We start from the raw sequence: 25,565 nt of genomic DNA, 5'->3' as shown, positions 1-25,565 counted from the left end.
GTTCATTGACGTCTTTGGCAGAACGTCAGAGCTCTTTTCTTCTAAACACTAGGTCATTAAATGAAAATGTTTTCCTGTTTTAGTTGTATTCAAGGAGCTTTTACCTGTCCAAGCAGACTCACAAACACACATATTCACACACCAGTGACTCATCTCAGATACTTAAGGGTTTAGAGTCTTACCTAAAGACACTTGGACATTTGGACAGATCCATTAGACTGTCTGGCTTGTGGACAGTCCTCTTTACTTCCAAGAGGCTGTGGCTGGAAAGTGAACAGTTCAGGAGAGTTTTGTACTGTTTAGATTCGGTCTCAATTAACTCATAAAGACCCAAACATCCACCATCGACCAAAAGCATCTACTGTTGTAAATGTTCAATACCTGTTGATCCACTAATACTATCAAAACATGTAAATAATTGGTGTAAAATGCAGTTTGCCATCTTTTCGTGATCCTCAGATATGACCCATTTGGACGTGGAAACACCGTCATCTTCTACAGCATTGATTCACCAGTAAAACCCATGGAGTTTGATAAATGACAGTGGATAGAGACATTGTTTATGTTCAGTTAATTATATTTTTTTTGCTGAAAAAGTCACTTTTTCTTCATTTTTCTCTGTTGTAAAATAATAACTTTTGAATTTAATCTGAGCTTTTATAAACATCTACATGATCCGTGAATTCAATATAACTGAAAAACGCAAAATACAGAGGATAACATTAGAATAAATGGTGATAAACCACTTAAGAAAGGTTAAATATAGAGAAAAATTAATTTGGGAACAGACATAAAAGTGGATTCGGGTCTTTCTGGGTTAATGCTACCTGAGTCAGGTTTGTTTTTTTTTTTTTTGGTCAGAAACAACAGATACAACACTACGACAGGTATTTGTTTGAGGTTTTGTTTATAGTAAGAGGAGAAAAATCTGCTTCCTGCTCCACAGAGGTGCAGAGAGAGATAACGCACTGTTGATGCAACACTTTATTTCTCATAGAAAATATGTTTTACAAAAGGTCTTCACGTGGATGTCGAAGTGAAATTAAAATCTTGTTGTCATTTCTTTATTTTCTCTTTATGGGAAGGATAAATTTGTGAAGCACTTTAGTTATTACTATAGTTCTTAATAAAACAATATAAATAATGATAATATGAACAATAATAACTATATGAATAAAAAGAATATGAATAGTAATAAAAAAAATAAAAAAAAGAGTTAGAATATGCCATTACTCCACCATGTTTCAATGGTGGTGAGAATACTATGTATCCTGTGTCTTTAAAAAAGTGAATTACTGATCAATCCCCCTCAGTCGTGAATCATACATCAGTATTAGCCTAATTCTACACATGATCCATGACGATGAAAACAAAGAAAATGCAAATGCATTGCAAGGAGAGCGTATCATTAATGTTTTATATGATGTTTTAGAAATTTCATATATTTTCAGTGGAGCTTGTGTTTCCTCTAGAGCAGAGTCTTCGAGGGTTCCCTGTAGTTTGCACTCTGGTGCTTTGTTTTTTGTTTTTTTTTTGAATGCAGTTTTCCATTAAAAAAAAAGGAAATAGAAAAGGAAGGATTTTTCCCACTATATAGACAAAAGTATTGGGACACAGTGAATTCAGGTGTTTCTTTTCTAACGGGTCTGGGATACGAAAACAATACTGAAAAATATCATAATATAGTTTTATATTTTAATAAATATCATTGCATTGGTTATTTTGGTTTAAATTATCTTTGCCTCCAATATGCCTCATAGATCATTTTTACTTACATTCTGAACACTGATTTTGCTTCTTTTTTTTTTTCAATTCATGACTATGATTTTAATGTTCTACCTCTAAATTTCTAAAATATTCATGCTCTGTCTGTAATTAATAATTTTCTACCATAACTAACCATCTATTTTCTTAACATCTCACTTAGGAAGAAAAATCTCCCATTAAACTTTAAGGAAATATTGATGTTTATATATTATATGGGCAAAAATATTGTGACAAATCATGGCTACAGCTCATAAGATGACGTGCTCATGCTGATTTGAGAAATAAACATCAATATTAATAAACAATACGATATATTTCTCATTATTGTTTTGTATCCCAGACCCCTGTTAGAAAAGAAACACCTGAATTCACTGTGTCCCGATACTTTTGTCTATATAGTGTATAATTTAGGCTATTACGCTATGAGGCTAATGATTTACCAAAATGTAAACATACAGTAAGTCCTTGCAGACAGAGGTTAGTGCAGGACGGGACGGGTCAGCGACAGGTCTGAGTGTGGTTTGCAACAGCAGACAGAAGACTTTCCATCCCATCGACCGGCGACAGGGCTTAAAGATGGCTTCTGATCGCTCCGGGGGCCCCCGACAGGTCTGGGGGCCGAAAGACGAGCGCTGAATAGCAAGCGGCAACCTGAAGAATAGGGCCTCAGTGGGACGTCTGTGGAGGACCGGGTGATCTGAAACCTCTTCATTCTCTGGTCCGTTGTCTTTTATGCCTCTCGCTCTCCAGTTCTCTGTCTCTGCTGCTATTCAGAGCAGGTAGGCTGAGTCACACAGCTCCTCTGTTCAGGCCTCTTACTGCCTGTCTCGCTCTTTTCTTCCTCCTCTTGTTCTCTTCCTCTTTTTTTCTGCGCCCTCTCCCTTCTACTTTTCCCTTATTCGCCTTTCAGACTCTACTGTATCTAGTGCTCCATCTGTGGACTTCAGGTGCTCGGATCGACCGATAAGCTCTGATTAGGTTTCGGGGTGGGGGGGTGGGGGGTGGGGTGGTTGTGTGTTGTTGTGGGGTGGAGATGGAACAGAGGAGAGGAGTGGGGGGTCTGAGAGAGCTGTCTCTTGTTTTCCGTGTTGTAGCTGTTGACTGCCGCTCTGTTTGGCCTTATCTGTTGAGGTTTCACGTTTGCCACAGTAACAATGCGGGGCTTTGTGCGGCCCTGGCTTCTTTTTGTCCTGTTGTTCTGTATTTTCAGTCGATACACCAGGTGAACCACAACAACACCGCTGTCCCTAGTTTGTGTTTCCAAAATGTCAACTTTTAACCTTTACAAAACACATATCGTTAGCCTCATAGCATATTTATTTACATAGCATAATCTACAACAGTTCCCTCCATATCACTCCATATACATGTGCAGCCATGATGATGCAAATATGTAAATAATATAAAATTTTTAATTCAAAGTCCTTATTTTTACAAATATTTATATAAATACCAAATTTGGTATTTTTCTCTTTATATTTTCATTTTCACTTGTTTGTGGTTTTTCTATCTGTTTTTTTCTCTGCACTTGCTTGTTGTTTGTTGCTGCTGTTAACTGTGAAATTTCCCCACAGTGGAATGAATAAAGTTTTATCTTATCTTATCTTATCTTATCTTATCTTAATTATCGAAGTCATATTTTGTGACCAAATTGTGATATATGCATACATTTATTTTCCTAACACCGCTGCTTCATTTGCATCATTGGCAATGACCTGAAAAAAATACAACTTTAGGCAATTAAGCTACGAGACTAACGATATGATGCACTTGACACTGATGCAGACATTTATTTGTCTGTTTTTTTAGTATTTGTTGAATTCATCTACATATAAAAACTAAAAACTATCCTATAATACACCCATAGATTAATTTATATAGCAACTTTACCAGTCATCTTTATTTGTGGCACTAGTTTAACAAATACACACAAAAATCTAATATTTGTATACACATTAACGAAAACAAAAGTTACCTAGAGACAAATAGTTGTTTCCCGACTCTGATGACTTTAAAGCAGCTGGCATTTTTTAGGAAATGAAGGAAAATTCCAGAGGTTATTATCCCACACTCTTCACTTCTGCCTATTCTATGGATGCTGTTTGTGACATTAAACTTTCTCTATTCAGTGTTAAACTCCATCGTCTATGGCCACATGTTGCAAATGTAGTATCTTCTGCATTTATGTTCATGCATGTGTACATTTATTCAACCAGTTAGGATGAAGCTGAGACTCAATTTGCTGTTGACATAAATTATTGTGAATATTATTGTTTGTTTTATAATTTTATAATTTTGTTGTGGTTGTAAAATGTTGAAAACATCATGAAAAAAATACTGGAAATACAAATATTACAGTCAAATAGGGATCACACAATTAATGTCTTTCAGTGTTTTGCACCTTAATAAAATACACTATAGACATATTTATGAGGCAGTTGCTCTTTAGTTGCTTAGTGTTAAGTGCAAGATGTGGGTATGGTTGGAGTTTAAAACAGAACAAAAAAAAATCTCTGAGTTCTTTGAATTATGTTTTTTTTTTTTTTTTTTCAGTCTTTTGTTGCTGGGCCCTTTTACACATCAGTTAAGTCATTTTTGGGATGGACTAGTTTTATCTTTCTTTTTACAAAAGTTCTGGGGATTACACAAATGGATTCTTTGCTTGAATGTGATTTATTTGTCAATGTATTTCTTTGAAACCATTCTAATGTTTCTAATTGAACTGAAAACAAATGGAAATTAAAAAAAAGAGAGAGAGATTTCATTCTTGCACACCTTGCAGTTCCATTTCATTTTTTGTTGCTGTTGTATTGTTCATAATAGCTTTTATTTAGTTTTTGTGTCATATTTGCTTCTATTTCAGTTCAACTTATTTTTTTATTGCTACTTTAATTTTCGATCATACCTTGCATCAAAAATAATCACACTATAAACAATAAAGTGAACATAAAAGTTTCTGCTTTTTCTTATTGTTATACATTTTATTAATAATAGTTAGTTATGTTATACTTTTGTGGATCATTTCTATATATAAAATCATTCATCGTTGTGACTTTTTTCTTATTTTTTGGAGTTTCAAAATAAAAAAGTTAGACTCCAGCTGTTACTGCCCTATTACCTCACATTACAAACTCAGCCTTCATCATCTTTCCTCTTCTTCATCCTCTCTCTTTCTCTCTCCCTCTCTCTCTCTCTCTCTCTCTCACCTGTCTATTAACCCATGCTCGCTCGCCCGCCTCGGTCCCTTCCCTGAACTCTGTTGTGTCTTTCCAGTGAACTGCAGGTGTAAGTAATAGCCTGGACTGGATAAACTGGATAAATATCACCCCCTCCTCCCCCCGTACCACTGCCCACCTCTTCCTACTCCGACCCGTCTACCTCTCCTCCTCATTTTTCTGGAACCCCCTAGGGTCTCCAGTGTCCTCTCCACTTTCCACGGCAGTGATAAGATGTCGACACGATTAAGAGCGAAAGCTAATCCGCCTCTCTGCCTCTCTCTCTCTCCCCTCGGCTGTACTGAATGCTCAGGCAACACAAAACGCTGCGGCGGAATCGAAAGAGCTCGGACAGCCAGTCGATGGCAAGAGCAGAGAGAGAGAGAGAGAGAGAGAGAGAGAAAGAGGAGGAGGCCAGGTGGACAAGGGGTTGGATTGTAGCTAAATAATTAATGGGCGGCACTTTCGTTTTTTAATCTGTAAATGAGAAGGCCTAAGATGGCGGGGCCGTCCTCTGACATCCTATCCCTGGCCCATTAAGATAACAAGATGTTGGATAATGATCTCAGTTAAGGTGCAGTTTATCAGTCCAGGGGGAAGTGGCCTCGTCTCCCAGGTGGCTAGGCCCGTGTCCCCTGATGCCCCGACGCTACAGCTCAACCAGGTCTTATCTACAGAAACAGCAAAGATAGAGAGGACTGGGATGTGTATGTCCAACAACCAGTGGTCTGAATGGAAACTCAATGTATCGAGCAGGGGTGTCAAACATACGGCCAGAAGGCCAAAACAGGCCCACCGAAGGGTCCAATCCAACCTCTGGGATGAATTTGTGATATGTAGTAATTACACTGAAGATATTGACATTCAAGGATGTCAAAGTCATTTTAGTTCAGGGGCCACAAACAGACTAATTCAACTGGGTCGGAACAGCATATACTATTATAAAATTATGCCTATAAGTAATAATAATGCCAAATTTGTCTGTGTTTTAGTGTAAAAATGTAAAACGACATGAAAATGCTGACATTTACAAACGATCCTTCCAAAAAAATGTAAATGAATATGGACAACTTGAAATGTCTTAAGAGAAATAAGTGCAATTTTACCAATATTCTGCCTGTTACTAAAAGTTGTCTGTCTTTGTAGATCCACTGTGATCTGTAAGTTGTAATGTACATGTGTAAATGATAAACTGAGACATAGTACTGGTAAAATTACTTAAGAAAAAATTACTTAATTAATTAAGTTGCTTGTGGTTGTTAATGTTATTCACATTGTTTAAAAATATACTTTGTAAATGTAAACATTTTCATCATCTGATTTTACTTTTTTCACCACTCGAGATCATATTGGGCTGTATGTGTCCCCTGATGCCCTGACGCTACAGCTCAACCAGGTCTTATCTACAGAAACAGCAAAAACACAGAGGACTGGGATGTGTATGTTCAACAACCAGTGGTCTGAATGAAAACCCAATGTATAGATCAGGGGTGTCAAACATACAGCTCGAGGGCCAAAACAGGCCCACTGAAGGGTCCAATCCAACCCCTGGGATGAATTTGTGACATGCAATAATTACACTGAAGATATTAAAATTCATGGATGTCAAAGTTATTTTAGTTCAGGGGCCACAAACAGACTATTTCAAGAGTAATATACTATTATAAAAGTATACCTATAAGTAATGATAATGCCGAATTTGTCTTTGTTTTAGTTTTAGTTTTTTTTTCCTAAACCCACCACCACTACCCCTCTTCGGAGGACAACTGTATTTTTACTTACAGCTTGTGTTAAGTAACAATCTCCGACTTCATATTCACATGTTAATTCATTCCTTGCTTGAATACATATACATAGGGGGAGGGCTCATATAGTCCAAAGTATACAGAGACTATACATTGTTTTAGTGTAAAAAAGTAAAATGACATAAAAATGCTGACCGTTACAAACTATCCTTCCAAAAAATGTGAATGAATATGGACAACATGAAATGTCTTAAGACAAATAAGTGCAATTTTACCAATATTCTGCCTGTTACTAAATGTTGTCTGTCTTTGTAGATCCACTGTGATCTGTAAGTTGTGATGAACATGTGTAAATGATAAACTGAGACATAATACTGGTAAAATTGCACTTGTTTTTTATAACAAATTTCAAGTTGCTCGTGGTTGTTCATGTTATTCACATTTTTTAAAAAAGATACTTTGTAAAGGTAAACATTTTTAGGATCTGATTTTACTGTTTTCACTACTTGAGATCTTATTGGGCTGTATGTGGTCCCTGAACTAGAATGAGTTTGACAGCCCTGGTATAGAGGCTTAAGGTGCACAGAGAAACTGTCAGATACCAGATGATGTTTGATGTTGGATTACATCATGTGGGTTTTAGTCTTACCTCTGTCCATGGTTTCCTATGCAGTGTAACAAACCATTTTTACTCTGAAATCAGTATTGTCTTACATAGTTGAATTTTGAGGAAATGCTTCTGAAGACCACCTCAGACTCCACCGCTGTATAACAGAGACTTAACCTTTTTTTTTTTTTTTTTTTTGGGGTGGGGTGGGGTGGGGGGGTTGCCTTAGAAGCTTCTTCTTCTTTGTCTCTCTCTCTCTCCACTTCAGTGCTTTCTCCCCATTTCACCACTGATCAAACATATTTCCTCATATGCAAAAGTGGGGCTACTTTCCTTTTTTTGTCAAACTCAACCCTTTACATAGACATTACAAAGTCAGAAATAAGGAAATGAAACTGATTAATTGGTCTAAGTTGAAGAAACAAAGTAAAGAAAATGAGTGGTGAACAATTAAAGGTGCTTGTTCAGAGCTTAAAAGCTTTTAAAACTGAAAGAAAGTTCTTATAAAACTCTTACTGTCAGACTATTCCAGCCTCTTAATGCAATAAAATGTATAAAACAGAAGTTTAAACATTATTTTGAAAAATGTTTAGTCTGTGAATTGTTTTCTGAAATATTATAAATAGATACAGAAATAGAAATTGACTGATTAATATAGTATGAGAAGACACTATTTTGTTGTATTTTTGTCTGTCCAACAGTGTAAAACTCAAACACATTCAGTCAGTTTTCTTCCAAATAAGACAGGAAGTCCAAGATAGTGTTTTCCATGGGTTTCTGAGGTACACTGAAGAGCAATTAGAAACATTATATAGATCTTAAAGCTGCTGACAACGTTCAGAGTGCAGAATTCTGACCACAGCACTCAATACACAGGACTGATACAGAACTGAGAGGTCACATGGCACACTGCCACATCTAACATGTAGCTCCGCCCACCTTCTCTAGCCTCACTGACTGCACAGAGCAGAGAACACCATAAAACAACATATAGAGCATTTCTAACAATAATTCTAATTGTATACTATATACTGTCACTAATTTGTCGTTTCTTCCATCAATTGCCACAGTACTGTAGTAGCAAAATGTACAAAAGAATGCACTGAAGTATACATCATATATCACCAAAATACTATGGCAACAAGAGGATAATGAGTTCATGTAACAGTATCCATGATTGGATCTAGTACAATTGCTAACATTTGATTGGTATGTAGCAATAGACAAACTGATATTTTGTGCCACAGTACTGTGGCAGTACCCATTGTCTTAAGTTATTGTTATTGGTTAATCTAAATTGTCCATAGGTGTGAATGTGAGAGTGATTGGTTGTTCGTCTCTATATGTCCAGGTCATTACTGAAATCAGTTCTCAACTAACTTACCTGGTTAAATAAAGGTTAAATAATAAATGAATAAATAAAGCAGTTGTGAAGCATTGAAGATAAAATACCAGAACAACACACTTACACCAAACTGAGATAGATTTTAACACCACATCTTTAAAATTGTACCTGTAATATTTATGCACAGATATATTCCGAAGAATTCTGAAAGTTGTTTATTGGACACATACTCCAAAAAAATCTTGCTTTCTTAATGTTTACACTTCTTTTCAGCACATAGAGCAGGCACAACAGGCTTTCCACCTGCAGAAGCGACTGACTTCCTGTCAGCACCGTACACATGTGTAGAAGAAAATAAGGCTCCTCTAGATTGTTGATAATATCAATTTCCTCAGTTTCTAAAAAAAAAGGTGTTTGGATCCACAAACACCATTCAGTGGCTTCACTACAATATTAACATTACCTTGAAGAAATAACAGCGGTTGAGGTGTCGTACTGTACAGGCTTTAGCAGCTGTGGCCTTCTCTGCATGCCTGTGCTCATGGGATGATTCATTCTCAGTGTGTCCCTGCAGCTGAAAGCTCTGATCCTATCATTTATTTAGCCCAGCAGCAGCCCCCCCTCACTCTACCTAGGTAAACACCACTGAACAAAACTCAGCTCAAGGGTGTCCTTTGGTTGCACATTTATAAGCTTCAAATGAGTAAACCCACAGGACAAGCGCTGGCAAGTATCAAAGTGGTCTGCAGTCTCAGGTCAACACTGCTCTGTCTTGTGGCAGCGGAAGGGAATGAAAAGAGAAAGAAGGAAAAGACGAGACAGAGAGGAGATTAAGTACTGATGGACGGAAAAATAAGAAAGACGAACAGGAGGGGGATAAGACAAAGGAGCAGATGTGATGATTGTGTGTGTCTCCGTGTCATCTATGCCACTGATGGTGTTTCCCTGGAGGCTTGTAGAGATGAAGTGCTCTGAGTCACAGCATCTGTTCGCCGCTGCTGCTCGGAAACCATCGCAAATACAGCATGTTACACAAACGGCCTTTTCTAACGCACATCAACGTAATTACAGCCTGTACACTCTGCCCACTGTACCTACAACAACAACAGGCAGTGGTTGAATTCACACTCAGGGCCATGGGTAACAAAGGTAGAGACCTGGTTGGATGACAGGTTTTTATTTGTCTCTATAGTTATGTTTACACATAAAAGGGTATCTGGCAAAACTGAGATTTTTCTCCGCGTTTGTGTTTATTGTTTACACCAGTGGCTCTCAACTGGTCTGGTTTCAGGACCCACTAACACCCCTCAATGACAAGCTGCGACCCAAAATGATAAAAGTAAAACGTCTCAAATGTATTTAATGAAAAGATTGTGTGTTTTGAACCTGAGATAATGCAGAATATCACAGTATGAAAACACAAAGGACAAGTTTAATGATAAGTCAAACTGACCAGGAGGTGGTGATGATAAATATGGAAATATTCACTTTAACACTAAATTAGGTCTATTTTAACCAAAACTATGAAGTGTACTCAGTTTAAAATTGAAAGTGCATTCAGTCACTTATTCAAGCCTTAATCGTAAAGCTGACATAACAATCAGAACATTTCAGTAACAGTCATTTTTAACATGCTTGGTGTTTTCATGCAAAAGGAATTCAATTAATAAAGTGAAACTAGTGTTTCTTAACATAAATTTTTCCCCCAAGGAAAAGGCCTACGACCCACTGAAAATGGGTTTGCGACACACTTTGGATCACAACCCCCCAGTTGAGAATAACTGGTTTACACAACAAGGACGGGTACGTGCACCAAAAATAATGGTTTCTAAAAACTCTGGCGAAAGTTGAGTTTTCTGCAAATCTCCGTTTGCGTGTTTGCGTGTAAACAGAGGGAAACGGAGATCTCAGACGGACGTTACAGTTTTCAAAGGAAATATTCTACCACTTCACATATGATGATGCAGTTTAGAGGAAGAGGATGGAGCTGATAAGTGAAGTTACATGTAATAAATAAGAAAATAAGAGAGTTTGGTGCAAGTGAATGTTAGCATCTTCGCTAATTTTCGCCCACTGCATCTGCTTAACAGGATCTTGGTGTATTTAGTTCATATAGAATAAGGCTTTTATGAGGTGTTTCCACATCTTTGTACTTCATATTTTATTTATTAGTCCTATATTTGTTCTGTCCAGTTCAGTTTAAAATAAATGAAGTAATAATTTATGGTCATGCACAGCAGTCTTCATGAACTTAAGACAAAACCTGACTGAGGCAGTTAACGACTACAGAACTAACATGGTTCGACTCAGCAGAGTTCAAACCCTTTGTCATGCACTCTGGCACATCAGAAAAGCAGTTTGTGGTTGTAAAAAGTCTTCAGCTCAGACATTTGCATTGTAGGTTCCCTGTCTCAGATTCGTCTGGACCCAAAACTAAGAAAACAAGTGACGGTTACATCATCACTTACAGCTCCACAGGTTCATAATTGAAGTAACATTTTGTTGTGATTCTTTTGAGGATTCTGATTGGTTAATGGTACTCAACCGTCTCACTACATGACCATCTACAGGCCTTACATGTTCTTAACGGTGTAGATTTACAGGGCCGGGTAAGCACAGGTTTTTCTGGAAACAGTCACATGTGCACAAAGTTGTTTTTTTTTAAACGGAGAAATACCCAGCTTCATGTAAACATAGTGTATATCCAGTGTAATGCTTCAGTTCTAAGACTGGAATGAGCTGAGTGTTTTAGAAACAAACACCAAATGGATTTCTGTGTGAACTCAAGCATGGTTACTTAGTAAGAAAACTGAAAAATTGATAATTTTAAGAAAATACCTGGAATGGAATGAGCTCAAGTACAATCAGAAAACTACATACAAACAGATCTGATCTGTTGCTGTGCAAGACATTTCTAAAAGGAATCTACAACAAGCAAAATTTTCTGGACAAAACACCAAAATAGAAAAACAAGCAGATCTAGAACATTTACATACGATGGCAAAGGAGGATGGTACTAGGGAATCCCCGTTTACACTGTTGCCTATGAAGTTGGAAAAATTGTGTTTTCAGACACATTCCTCTTTTTATTCCCGTTCATAGACATCTGTAATCACCTTTGACCTGATACAGTGATTACATACTGAATCCATTTAATCTATCAGGAATAAATTACTTTGTCTCAATCACTTCATTAGAAGAGGTAAATTATTTTATTTCAACTTTATGGGCAACAGTGCAAATGGTTTCACATAAGAGAAAAAGCAGCATTTAAACAAAAATATGAAAGTCTTAAAAAGTAAAATGTAAAATAAAGGTAACAGTTACTGGAATAGATTGATGTAACACTTAAAAAAATCACTTGTGATCAATTTATTGTTCATTTCAATGCCGTAAGAAGGTCTGTTCTTCCACGTACAGTTAGGAGAAAACAGAAAGTAAGGGGGCAAGGCTTTACAGTAACTCTAACTCCCACCCCACCCACCCCCCAGTCCACCCCAGTACCCTGACACTAACCCCAGATGAAGAGCTAAAGACATTCTACCTTTATTTACAAGAAGTAACATGACACAGTACTTGGATGAAATTATTTCATTATGCCGTCAGCCTTAATCCTACAGTGATATCAACCTTGAAGATGTGTTGCCATAATAATAATAACACATGTTCACATAATCAGATATTAAAATGTCATTGTAACTATAGTATTTTACAGTGTGTTGCATTCTCTGTTGTTTGTAGCCTTAACCCATAAAGACCCAGAACAATTTTTTGTGGTTATTTCTACATTTAACCTTTAAAAAGTGATTTATTCCCATTTATTATATTATCCTTTGAAGTTTTTCAGTGAAAATCAAGCATTTTCCTATATTTAATGTAGTGATGTTCATAAAAGCTCAGAGTAAATTCAAAGGTTAATTTACCGAAACAGAGAAAACTGAAGAAAACATGACCTTTTCAGCAAAATGTATTATTAATTCTGCATAAAAACAAGCATCTACAACCCCTCAATTATGAAACTACAAGGATTTTACTGGTGAAACAAAGTTGCAGAGGGTGACATTGTTTTTGTGTTCTCTTCAAACACGATGGATGCATCAAAAAAAGACATCTAACGGTGAAAATGTGACAAACTGCATCTTACCTCAATTATAGGATTAGTATACAGGGTGGGGAAGCAAAATTTACAATATTTTGAGGCAGGGATTGAAAGACAGTGTATGACCAATTAGTTTATTGAAAGTCATGAGAATTTATTTGACACAAGAAAATTTACATAATAGAAAATGTTTTTATTCTATGTGTCCTTCTTTCTCAATAACCGCCTTCACACGCTTCCTGAAACTTGCGCAAGTGTTCCTCAAATATTCGGTTGACAACTTCTCCCATTCTTCATTAATAGTATCTTCCAGACTTTCTCGTAATAGTTTTGCTCATAGTCATTCTCTTCTTTACATTATAAACAGTCTTTATGGACACTCCAACTATTTTTGAAATCTCCTTTGGTGTGACGAGTGCATTCAGCAAATCACACACTCTTTGACGTTTGCTTTCCTGATTACTCATATGGGCAAAAGTTTCTGAAAAGATATGGATAATAGTGTTAGGTATGATTATGACATCAATATATGTTTGGTTTTAAAACAAGTGACGTAGTGCCTGCTGAGAAAAAACAACTAAATGTTGATTGTAAATTTTGCTTCCCCACCCTGTATAGTATTTTTTAGTATTTATTTATTTAGTTACAGGACAGTGTGTATTGGCATTAGTTGCAAAGAACAAGATGCGTGCACCAGATTTAGCAGAGAAGTTAATGATAACTGTTAACGGCCTATATAATAAAGCGTCACATGAATTACGAAGTACTAATAATACTGGAAGAAAGGTCTGTGGATCAAAAGGTACTAAACATTTTAGATCAGGAGATGCTTTTGGGTCTTTAAAGGTTGCTATTGCAAAGGTATTTCAAGTCTGTAGAAATATTCCATCCTGAATTTATTAGTAACTGGATCTGTTGAACTGAACATCAAATTAACTGTAAAGAAAAAGAGGTGGTAGAACTATTATTTCCCCTCAAAGTCATAATACTACATCAGCCTAATGTTAACCATCAGTAACTATCGGAGCCATGTTCTGCCAATGCTGATAATTCTGAAAACATCCTATTAGTGCTGATTAATCGGTCAAACAAATGAATCTCTAATGTATAGTGAGTCTCTTGGAGTAAGTCAACTGTAAAATAGAGTTTGTCTTATAATCAGGATTTTTATTTGTCAGAAATTGCCTCATGAGAGTGTAAAAGTGTGGAAGTATTTTTTGAAAAATCTTGCAATCTGCTGTTATTTTCCTGAAACAGCTAAATGAAGTGAAAGGAGGAATGGATTATCAACATACCATACAAACATCTATCTAAACCATCATGTCTTATGAATTACTCAAATACATCTCCTCAGGTTGGTAACTTGACCTAAATGTTTAGTTTATGCAAATAACAGATGACTATATTTTATTTAATTCCCAGCTCTTTCTACACTCTTGTATCTGAATGTTCAGGTTTAATGTGTTTTTAACCTCATTTCAGTAGAAGGTGCTGAATTGTATTTAGCTGATTCAGTTCCAACATTGTATAATTATTGTGCCTGTGCCAGGGCAAGCTGTCAAAAACGATTTCTTTGGTAGAAAGAAGTTCCAATAAGTACTCTTCACCTTTTTTTTATAACCTGATTAGGTCTGATTCCAGCTGCAAAGATGTGCAAAAATGCAGCTAATGGTCCTGTCATAACAACGACAGGTTAAACTAACTAAGTCATTAACTGGCTGCAAAAGCTGCTTCTCTCTTAATATAAGGCAGAAAACTAAACTTGTGGAAAAAGTAGATAACCTGTAACTTTCTCCCAGTGTTGTGTATCTTTTCCCCATCTGTATGTATAATGTAATACATCCATAATGTGAATGAGGAAAGTTTAAATGAGGAGCATCGCAGCTCAAGCCTTGAACTGTCAACAAACCTTCCACAAATGGCTGAAGCTCACAAAATGCAAATCTATCTTGGGAAGTAGTCTGCGTTAAGAGTACAACACACTGCAGCAGCTCCAAGCCCCAGCAAACTGTACCGCACTTATCACGCACACATAGATTTCCAAGGCTAAGTGACCTGCATGCTCTCAGCTTTGAATGACATAAGTACCTGAGCAGCCTTGAGTTCTGCGCCCAACCTGAACACACTTATATGGCGGTTGATGGCGATGCAGGCCTCTTCCATGGTCATCTATCAGACCTCTCTGGTAATGTCTAAGTACTCACTCGGCTTACATCAGCCAGGATAAAGGCCTCTATTAAGAAAATGAATAATACCAACTGAGGAGGTGACCTCAGACCTGTCACATGTCATCTACGCTGGGACACGATTGGCTGCTTTTCGCCCCTATCTGCTACCGTGGGGGCGGTCCGGCTGTTGACGGATGCTCGAGGCCGAGGCAAGATGGGCTACAGAGTCAGCCGTTTCAGTCCTGTGATCTAATCTGTTACCCATCATGCATCCTGCCTCGCTAATGAAAAGGCAAGGTCCCATCAGTCACAGGCAGCTGTGTAAATGGAATTTTAACCCCCCTCTCCTTATACCCGACGAAGCTCCTCCGGCACAAACGCCCGCAAGCGTGCAAAAAGGGTCTGGATGATGGACGATCATTGCAAAAGACCCCAGAGTGGCAGCAAATTAATATCAAGAGGAGAAAATCAGTGAAGATTCTTGCTTCCTGCATATGAATGCTCCTCTGCTTTCTGTCACAAACATACTGAAGACAGCTCTGCTTCTGTTTCTGCTTTACCGTTACCGTCCAGCGAACAGGGAGCAGCGTGGCTTTGGAATGTTCCAGCACATGACTAAAGGTGTTTCAGGACAAGTGGCTGGTGTTTTCTGCAGAATAATACCTTGTAAAATAGTTTTGATCAGCGTATAATTTCTGTCTTCATTGTGACATAAACGTGAGAAGCAGAGATTAAGGAAATTAATTTTATTTAGACGCTCAGTGGGTGAAAATTTGATCTCAGATGGAAGTGGCTCTCAGGTTCCCTTGGATTAACTGATGTCAGTGGGACTGCAAGATTAATTTGTTTAAGTCCAATCATATTTGCAATACTGAATTATATTTACATAAAATGCATGTCACAGTTATCATTGTCCTTTTGGGGTCATCACATCCCTACACTTATCTGCTATATTTAAAAACGGTTTAAACTAAAGGGATGTAACTAGTATTTGTGCTGTAAATAATATTATCATAATCCCTTCATGTAAGACTGAATTTTTAGATTTTGGTGCACAATGACACAACATTTTTTCTGTCACAAGAATCAGAACTTTTCTGTGCTTTGCATTGTGGGGAAAGTACCATCTATCACCCTTTTTAACCCTTTGGCCTCTTTTCACTCGCTCACTGGAGCAAAAACAATATCTCTGAACTTCAGCACAACCCAGCAGCAGGCTCTCTGTTAATATTAAGCTAAATATTAATGAAAATGCACAAAAAAATTATGTATTTCATGAAATGTCAAATGTAGGAGGGTAATATAAAGACCCAAACAGCCACTGTCGAGCAAAACCATCTACTGATCTAAGATGTTTGATACCTGCTGATCCACTAATCTTATCAATACATGTAAACAATTGGTGTAAAATACAGTTTTCACGGTTATCAGATATGACCCATTTGGACGTTCAGAGACTCCATTGTGAACATGGAAACACCATCATCTTCTACAATATTGATTCACTAGTAAAACCCATGGAGCAAAATCAATATCCAGTAGATAGAGATACTTGATTTTATGTTTAGTTAATGATATATTTTGCTGAATTTTTTTCTTTTTCTTCAGTTTTCTCTGTTTTGACCTCATAACCTTTGAATTTACTTTGAGTTTTCATGAGCACCTAAATAAAATATAGGAAATTAAATATAGGAAAATACATGATTTACAGTGAATAGTCAAAAATGCATAGGATATTATAATAGTGATTAATCACATAAGAAAGGTTCAATAGACAGAAATAAAAAAAAAAAATTTAACAACTGATTCAAAAAAAATCCCTCAAATCCTAGCACTGGGTCTTTATGGGTTAACATTGAAAAGCCTTAATGTTGCTTTAATCTGTATGTATGTGATGGTGAGCATTTCTTTTAGTAACAAATAGATGAATGCTTCTCTCCACTTAGGCTGCAAAGATGTTTTTTTTTTGTCTTTTTTTTTGTTAGTTTCACTATCCACTGCTGCAAAATTCCTGAAATTAGCCCACTGTTCATTTCCTGTTCAGTGTCGGCATTACACAGTCTTAACTGAAAAATGAAGTGGTTAATTCAGCTGTTGATGTTTCAGACATTTCCTGTGGTTGGTAGACGACCAAATGAAAGAAGAAATGAGAGGAGAGTCTTAGCTATGTGTCAGGTAGTCTAAGACATTACTCATGCCTCACAATGTTTTTACCCCACCCCTCAAAGGGGAGGCAAGGGGTGTTGTTTTTGGTTGTGTTTGTTTGTTTGTTTGTTAACATTCTAGCAGCAAAACTATTGGTTGAACTCGTATCAAATTTGGTTTATAGATTGCCAGTGACCCAGAATAGATCTCATTACATTTTGGGAAAAGTAGGTCAAAGTTAAGATTTTTTCTGAATTTTTAAAATCTTTTTTTCCGATTTACATATAATGGGTGAAATTTCAAATGTTTGTAGCAGCAAAACAATTGGTTGATTTCATACCAAATTTGGTTAATAGATTACCGGTGACCCAGAATACATGTCATTGCATTTTGAGAACAGTAGGTCAAAGTTTTTATGGATTTTTTAATCTTTTTTTTTTCCATTTACTTATAGTGGGTGAAATTTTAGATGTCTGTAGCAGCAAAAGTGTTGGGTGAATTCATACCAAATTTGGTTTATAGATTGCCAGTGACCTAGAATTAGATGTCATTACACTTTGGGAAACGTACATAAAAGTTTACATTTTTTATGAATTTTTAAAATAATTTTTTTTTCCCTATTTACTTATAATGGGCAACATTTCACATGTCTGCAGCAGCAAAAGTATTGGGTAAATTCATACCATATTTGGTTATACATTGCCAGTGACCCAGAATAGATGTCATTACATTTTGGGAACAATAGATCAACGTTCAAATTTGTTATGAATTTTTAAAATCTTCTCATTTACTTCTAATGGGTGAAATATGTGCGAGGGGCGGGGTTTGTTGTGCTTGGCACCACTAGTTAGTTATGTGCAGCTTAGTCATTATTAGAGTTGGAGCTGTTTTATCAATAACTGTTACTAGAATCAGAATCGTGTTTATTGCCATCTAAGTAAACTGGGTTCACATTACTAGCAATTTGTTTCAGTGGTTTGGTGCATACGTAGAAGCATGCAGTAAAAAATAAAATAGAATAAAATAAATAAACAAGTAAGATAGAGTTAATTTAGCAAAATATACAATATGCAATGTGGACAAAACCTATGAGTTTGAGTGAGTTTTAACAGTACCGGTTATGGTTCTGGTGCAAATAGTGCAAGTAGTTAACAGTACTATATGGGATTGGTGATGACATTCTATAATCTCTTATAGAAGATTACATCATCAGGCTGTTGTTTGAATAACAGTGTTCCTGTGCCATATATAATTCTAACCATAGAATCTAATGGACTAGAGGCAATAAAATCCCATTTCGATTTAAAAAAAAAAATGAAGTCATATTTTTTGACAAATAATTTATGTATTTTTTCCATTAGTAGCTGTGTAATAGGTGGGATAATGTTCACAGCCGTCATGAAGCCAGTCACTGATGCAAAATAAACCCCTACAGGGTGATTTAAGACCTGTCATCACCCTGTCTGGCTTTATTTCTCAATAATGACCGACCTGTGTGTTACCCCTGAAGTGTTACCTTCCATTTTGTAAAGAAACAAAATGTCACCCAGTGCAACAAAGAGGCTCGGCGATGGGTTTTTATTTGTTTTGGGGGAAAACAAAGGACGAATAAGCTGGAATAGTCAGGATTTCACAGACAGCGCTGCTTTGTGGAATGAATTCACTGCTGGTGTGACTTTCCAGAGTTTATTAACAATAACACAAGTACGGAAACTCACCAAGACTTTTTCCATTTCAAGTGATTGTTTTTTTAGTGATAGCACATGACCAGATAGTTTCAGGTAATACAGTGGCCACAGAGTGACTCTCATATAGTGAATCTAAAGCCTTTAGGCCCCAAGGAATGATTGATGTGAATCCCTGAGCTCAACGTCCACATTCCAAAGATCCCATTTCTCAACGCAGAGCTCTTACGCTATTGTAAGTGTTGATGGCGCTACATGATTTTGTACTCACGCATGTCTCTTAACACTGAATGAGCCCAATTAAGACCCATCACTTCAGTATTCTACCTCTGAATCACAATGAAAGCATTCATTTGAAAGACAAAGGCTTTGGTCTTTAACAAACGCTCAATGTCACCTTGTCAAGTTCAGACGTGATGTTCCAAACCAAAGTCCTCACTTATTCTTCCATAGTTACACCAGCAGCCTGACTGTTTGATACCCTGAGGTTCTCCACTCTCTGTTCCCACTAGTACCTTGTTTCTGAGCTTAAATCCAGCATTTGAAGCTCCACAGATCTCCCAGCAGGGACGCACTGACTCTTTTCTCTCAGCCTTAATGGCAATGAAAAGGAAAAAAAAAAACATCTAGCACATTATTATACTGAGTGTTGTGACATTATGATATCCAGTGGCAGGAGAATTTTCATTGAGCTGTGTGGATGTTTTAGAAAATAGTCTGCTACAGAAGATTAGAAGCAAAATGAGGTTAACGTGACAGTCTTCTTTTCATGAACCAACCCCTCCTCGTCTCTGCCTCTGTGTCTGTCTCCTCAGGGTTTTTTCCGCCGAAGCATCCAGAAGAACATGGTGTACACATGTCACCGGGACAAGAACTGCATTATCAACAAGGTGACAAGGAACCGCTGTCAGTACTGCCGCCTGCAGAAGTGTTTCACAGTGGGAATGTCCAAAGAGTGTGAGTTTCAGTCCCAGTTTACACTATTTCCTTAAATGGACATTTTGATGTGCAGTAGTACAAAAATATCAAGGGATGAAGCAATTTATCCAGTACCGATAACTCTGCACGTTCTATCACTCCAAGGTAAAAACAAACAAACAAACAAAAAAAACTTGGCTATGTTTGAGACTAAAACACTGATGTTACTTGCATAAACCTGCCTTCCCAAACTTAAGGTCAACTGTGTGTAGTCTGTCATTAGTAAAATACTCAAAGCCAGTGAGATGTGAGGAAACCATGTGAGGAACAGATTAACCATAAATACCCAGTGATACCTTTGTGGCAGTTCACAAATTAAGTTTTCTTTATATTTAACCTTTGTAATATTATCTTCTTTAGTTTGAGTTTTTTTTCAGTGTAATTCAAATATTCTCCTATATTTAATTCACTGATCATGTGTTCATTAAAACTCAGAGTAAATTCAAAGGTAATTATATCAAATGCAAAGAAAACTGAAGAAAAAGTGACTTTTTTTTTTTTAGGTAAAATCTATCATTAACTGAACATAAAAACAAGTGTTTCCATCCACTGTCATTGATCCAACTCCATGGATTTTACAAGTGAATCAATGTTGTAGAAGGTGACGGCGTTTCCACGGTAACTACTGAGTGTCTGAACGTCCAAATGGGTCATATCTGATGACCATGAAAAGATGACAAACTGCATTTTACACCAATTATTTACATGTATTGATAGGATTAGTGGATCGACAGGTATTAAACAGTTTAAATCAGTAGTTAGTTTTGGTCTCCAGTGTCTGTTTGGGTCTTAATGGGTTAATAGTGGAGAAGGAACCAGGGCAAACAACATGAACCCACAATTAAATATGGTATCTCCTGAAAATAAATCTGTTATCAATGAACCCTCAACAATTGCTAGTGATTAAAAGCATCTACTGATGTAAACCGTTTAATAAATTGTTAACTACTGATCCTGTACATTGGAGTAATTCGGGAGAAATGCAGTTTTTCAGCTTTTTTATCAGTAGCATCAGATGGTCTTTTCTGGACATTCAGTGACTCCATAGTGAACATGGAAACACCATCATCTTCTGCAACACTAATTCTCCCAAAACAAACAAAAAAAAAAACATGTTGCAGATGCTTGTTTTTATGTTCAGTTAATGATATATTTTGCTGCAAAAGTCACTTTTTCTTCAGTTTTCTCAGTTTTGATGTAATAACTTTTGAATTAACTCTGAGCTTTTATGACAACATACACTGCAGGTGAATTAACTTTCACTATTAAAATAGAATAAGAGTTTGAGAACGCCTGCTGAAATGCAGAGGAGCACCTTGGTCATAAAAGGCATACCAAAACAAAACAAACACAGAATAATGTAAAAGAACAAAACAATGTGAAATATTAAAAAAAAAAAAAGTTGTAGAAATGATGTAAAATGGAAACAAACATAATGCAACATGATGATAGGCTTGTTATCTGTGATTGATAGTCTGACGGTTCAGTTAGATTGTATTGTGTGTTTGTTCATTTGGGTTCTGAGGGGAAATGAAACTGATCATCGGAATCTTGAGCTCAAAAGTTTAGAAACCACTGGTATAGGGTGGCACAGTGGTTAGAACTCTAGCTTCATATCAAGTTCTGAGATCGGTTACCACTTGGATCAATGTCTTTCTGTGTGGAGTCTACATGTTCTTGTGTTGTGTAGTCTCTTCCAGGTACTGAAGTTTGCCCCTAACCAAAATTATATATCAATATATCAAATACATGTATGCTAGGTTTATTCTCCTGTCAGTGTCGTTAAAGCTACTGGTTTAGATCTCTCCTTGTACTAGAACGTAAGTGTCAAACATCCACCCCCGGCCCAAAACCAGCCCACCATGAGGTCTAAGCCTGCAGGATGAATATGTGAAATGCAAAATTTACACTGAAGATATTAACAATCACCGATGTCAAAATTATTTTATTTCAGGTTCCACATACAGACCAATATGATCTAAAGTGGATCAGACCACTAAAATACTATCAGAATAACAAGTCCACATTTTTTTCTGTTAGTGAAAAAAAGTAAAATTACATGAAGATATTTGCATTTACAAACTATCTTTCCTTTTTTTTCTTTTTTTTTCTTTTTTCTTTTTCACATGTTCACAAACATAAAATACAGCAAACAGTGCCGCAAGGCCAGTTGAGGATTACAGTATTCACCAAAAGATATCCATAAATAATACAATAAAAGGAAAAAAAGGGCATCGCATTACCATTTCATTGCTGATATCTTTGTTTTTAAATCCAATCCATTTGTCCCATTTTCTATCAAACTCGTCTTTTTTTAATCTTAAGGCATAAGTCATTTTTTCCATTACCCATATTTCCTGTACTATATCTAACCATTGTTTGTATGTAGGTGGGTCCGTACCAACCCAGTTTCTTGCTATGGGCTTCCTGCCAGCTGTGAGAAGAATTTTGACTAAGTAATTATCTTCTTTCAGAATAACTGTACTTATATTTCCCAAATATACAATATATTTACAAACTATCCTTTCACAAATAATGTGAATAATCTGAACAAATATGAACAACCTGAAATATCTTCAGAAAAAGAAGTACAATTTTAACAATATTCTGCCTGTTACTTAATGTTTTGTGTATTTGTAGATCCAGTGTGATTTGTAAGTTGTAATGCATGTGTGTAAATGAGAAGCTGAGGCATAATATTGTTAAAATTGCATTTATTTTTCTTAACACATTTCAGGTTGTTCATGTTATTCACACTTTTAAGGAAACTTTGTAGATGTAAACATTTTCATAATGTAATTGTACTTTTTCCACTGTTATTTTTCTGGTGTGGTCTGTTTGAGGTCATACTGGGCTGAATGTGGCCCCTGAACTAAAATCAGTTTGACGCCCCTGTACTAGAATGGGCTACATGCAGAATTTTTTTTTTATGAGTGAAGTCTAAATAGATTTAGATGTCATTTAATATTCTCAAATCAAGTTTTTCTTGTGACAGGAAATACACTGTTGCCCAGAAAGTTGGAATGGAATATTTTACCTCCGCTATGATTGTGACAGTGTCATTTATTTTTGATAGGTGAAGTATAAGTGGGACTCAGTATGTAATCATTGTACCTGGTTAAAGGTAATTACCAATGTGTATAAACAGGAATAAAAGAGGAATGTGTATGAAGACATACCTCATTATCCCAACTTGTGTAGATTAATACTTTTAGATTGAATGTTGAGGCCAAGTTAAAGAAAAGAAACACCCTCTGGTCACTTCACATAATTATACACATCTGTCTTTTTATGTACAGTCACGGAAAAAAATTATTAGACCACCCCTTGTTTTCTTCAATTTCTTGTTCATTTTAATGCCTGGTACAACTAAAGGTACATTTGTTTGGACAAATATAATGAAAACAACAAAAATAACTCTTAACAGTTTAATTTCAGAGCTGATATCTAGACATTTTCCACGTTTTCTTGATAATAACCAAAATCACTTCAGTTCTTACATCAATATCTATGGCATTCTACTGACAAAAACAGTGCTTTTAGGGATTCCATGTTTTCTTTTCTGTCTGTTTTAGTCACATACTACACACAGGAGTTAGCACTTGATTGGATAACCATTGTTTTTGATGACTTTTAATGGTCCAGTGATTATTTCCATGACTGTACGTAGGAGCATTTTATTGAAATCATTTAAGTCTGAAAGTATCAGCTTTATCAAGCATGAGCTCAATCCTTTGTTTTACAGCAGCTTTTATACAGGTGCCTTAAACTAAGAGCTCAAATACAGGAATAGTGGTAGTAATAATAGACATGGAGGTAACTCTTAAACAACAGAGATATTTCAATTAGTTTCAAAGTTTGCAAAGTTTTACTTCTGCATTGGTTGCTGCTGCATTGGTTTCTTGCTTTTTTGGTTGAGAAATAGAGCTACTCGGGTATCAAGAATAGACACTAAATTGAGAGTCTAGTATGCAGCTGTAATTATTGAGGTACTTTCAGTATTGGGTTGTGTGAGTATTAAGCCATAAGGACCCAGTGAGACATTTGTGGCAGTTCTCATTAATTTTTCTCTATGTTTAATCATCTTTAAGTAATTTATCACCATTTATTGTAATATCATGTTATGTATTTTGTGTTTTCTTCAGTGAAAATCAGTCAATCAATCATATTTCCCTACATTTAATTTACTAATCATGTAGATGTTCATAAAAGCTCAGAGTAAAGTTGAGGATTATTATATAAAAAAAAAAGAGTGTCTCCATCTACTGTCATTGATCCAACTCCATGGGTTTTACTTGTGAACCAATGTTGTTGAAGATAACGGTGTTTCCACGGTAACTATAGAACCTCTGAACATCCAAATGGGTCATATCTGATAACCATGAAAAGATGATAAACTGCATTTTACACCAATTATTTACATGAATTGGTGAATCAACAGGGATTAAACCGTTTAAATGAGATGATTTTGGTAGATGGTAGATGTTTAGGTCTTTGTGGCTTAAATTGCTGGAATTCTGCTCAAGGATACTTGATCCTGACCCTCATCTGCTTAGAAATACTGTATATCAGTCCATTGTAGATTATAATGAATACAAAGCAGTGATTTGCATTGAGATACAGTAAAACATCAGTGAAAAGATGCTCCACATGCTAGGGATGCACCGATCCGACTTTTTCAGTTTTGATGCCGATACAGATGCTGCTGCCTTGTGTGTCGGTCGATACTGATCCAATATCATAGTTGATTTAAGAAGCTACAAGCCTTACCTGGTGCAGTGTTTCCTGTGGAATTGATCTCTCGGTGCACATCTGCTGGTTTCTGTACTACTTATTCAATAAGTAACCCGTGCGTACCTCACAATTTCATCTACAGCACTGATGTCAGCCATTTGATGTCCATAAGTGTCCCATACACCTCTCTCGCTCTCTCTCTCTCTTCCTCTAATTTCACAAGGTATGCAGAAGCCGTACGAACGGATAGCTGCAGATGCCAACGGTGGGTGAGCCATGGCAAAACCTCACCAGCGGAAACATTGCTGGTGTGGTAAGCAGGCCCAGTTCTGGGGGTGGGGGTGGGGGTGGGGGGGCAATAAACAAATGTCCTGGCCCCTCAAATTAAAGTTTCTGAAGGTAGGGAAAAGGAAAATGAACAGCACAACAGTGGGAGACCTAGTGGAATTAAGTTTCACTTTCACTTTGTATGGTTGTATGGTCTGCGTGTACTCGTTGTGAGGTACCCCCACCCCCCCCTTCCCGAAGGATTAGTCTTACGGATTGGTTCCTTTTACCGATCCCCTATCCAGCTAAAATGTTGATATCAGAGCCGCTATCCAATCCTAATATCAGATCGTGTATCCGTACCACATGCCCACCACAAATCTGTCTGATCATTCATCATTTGAACTTTGCTCAAGTGGCGTCACCAAACTCCATCCTCCATCTTGAAAAACTATTAAAGGTGTAAAGTTTCCTCATGTTAACATAGTATCGAGACGGTCACGGAGATGCCAGTCATTCAGAAAAGAACTGATTAGGTCTAAGTGTTAAAAGAGGAAACAATATGAGGTCCAACTTCAAACTTTCACTCAGGATTTGATGCATCGGCACTTTCTGATACTGTTGTGTTTTCTGCTGCAGGAAAATCTGCATGATTCACCATTGTTTACAGTTCAGAGGGAAAAATGGTTCCAATAATAGACAGGGAGGAAGGAACTGGGGATTAGATGCAAATAAGCTCCTAATAGGAAAATATAAAACTACAGACAATCTGCAATTCCAATAGTATTGTTTAAAAATAGCTTTTGATCT

The 25,565-nt window shown here is 36.6% G+C and overlaps 1 protein-coding gene across 1 annotated transcript in view; it reads left to right on the top strand.

Annotated features, from left to right (window-relative positions):
- Nucleotides 1-25,565, top strand: part of LOC115428563 (retinoic acid receptor beta) — a 133,825-nt gene that overhangs the window by 45,501 nt on the left and 62,759 nt on the right. The window contains exon 3 of the mRNA XM_030147676.1: nt 19,592-19,733. Coding sequence (XP_030003536.1) covers nt 19,592-19,733 — 142 coding nt within the window. The remainder of the gene's footprint in view (nt 1-19,591; nt 19,734-25,565) is intronic.

This window comes from Sphaeramia orbicularis, chromosome 11 (genome assembly GCF_902148855.1).
Source record: "Sphaeramia orbicularis chromosome 11, fSphaOr1.1, whole genome shotgun sequence".
NCBI lineage: Eukaryota > Metazoa > Chordata > Actinopteri > Kurtiformes > Apogonidae > Sphaeramia > Sphaeramia orbicularis.
Note: the sequence above shows the minus strand (reverse complement) of the source record. Positions and strands in the feature narration are given on the sequence as shown.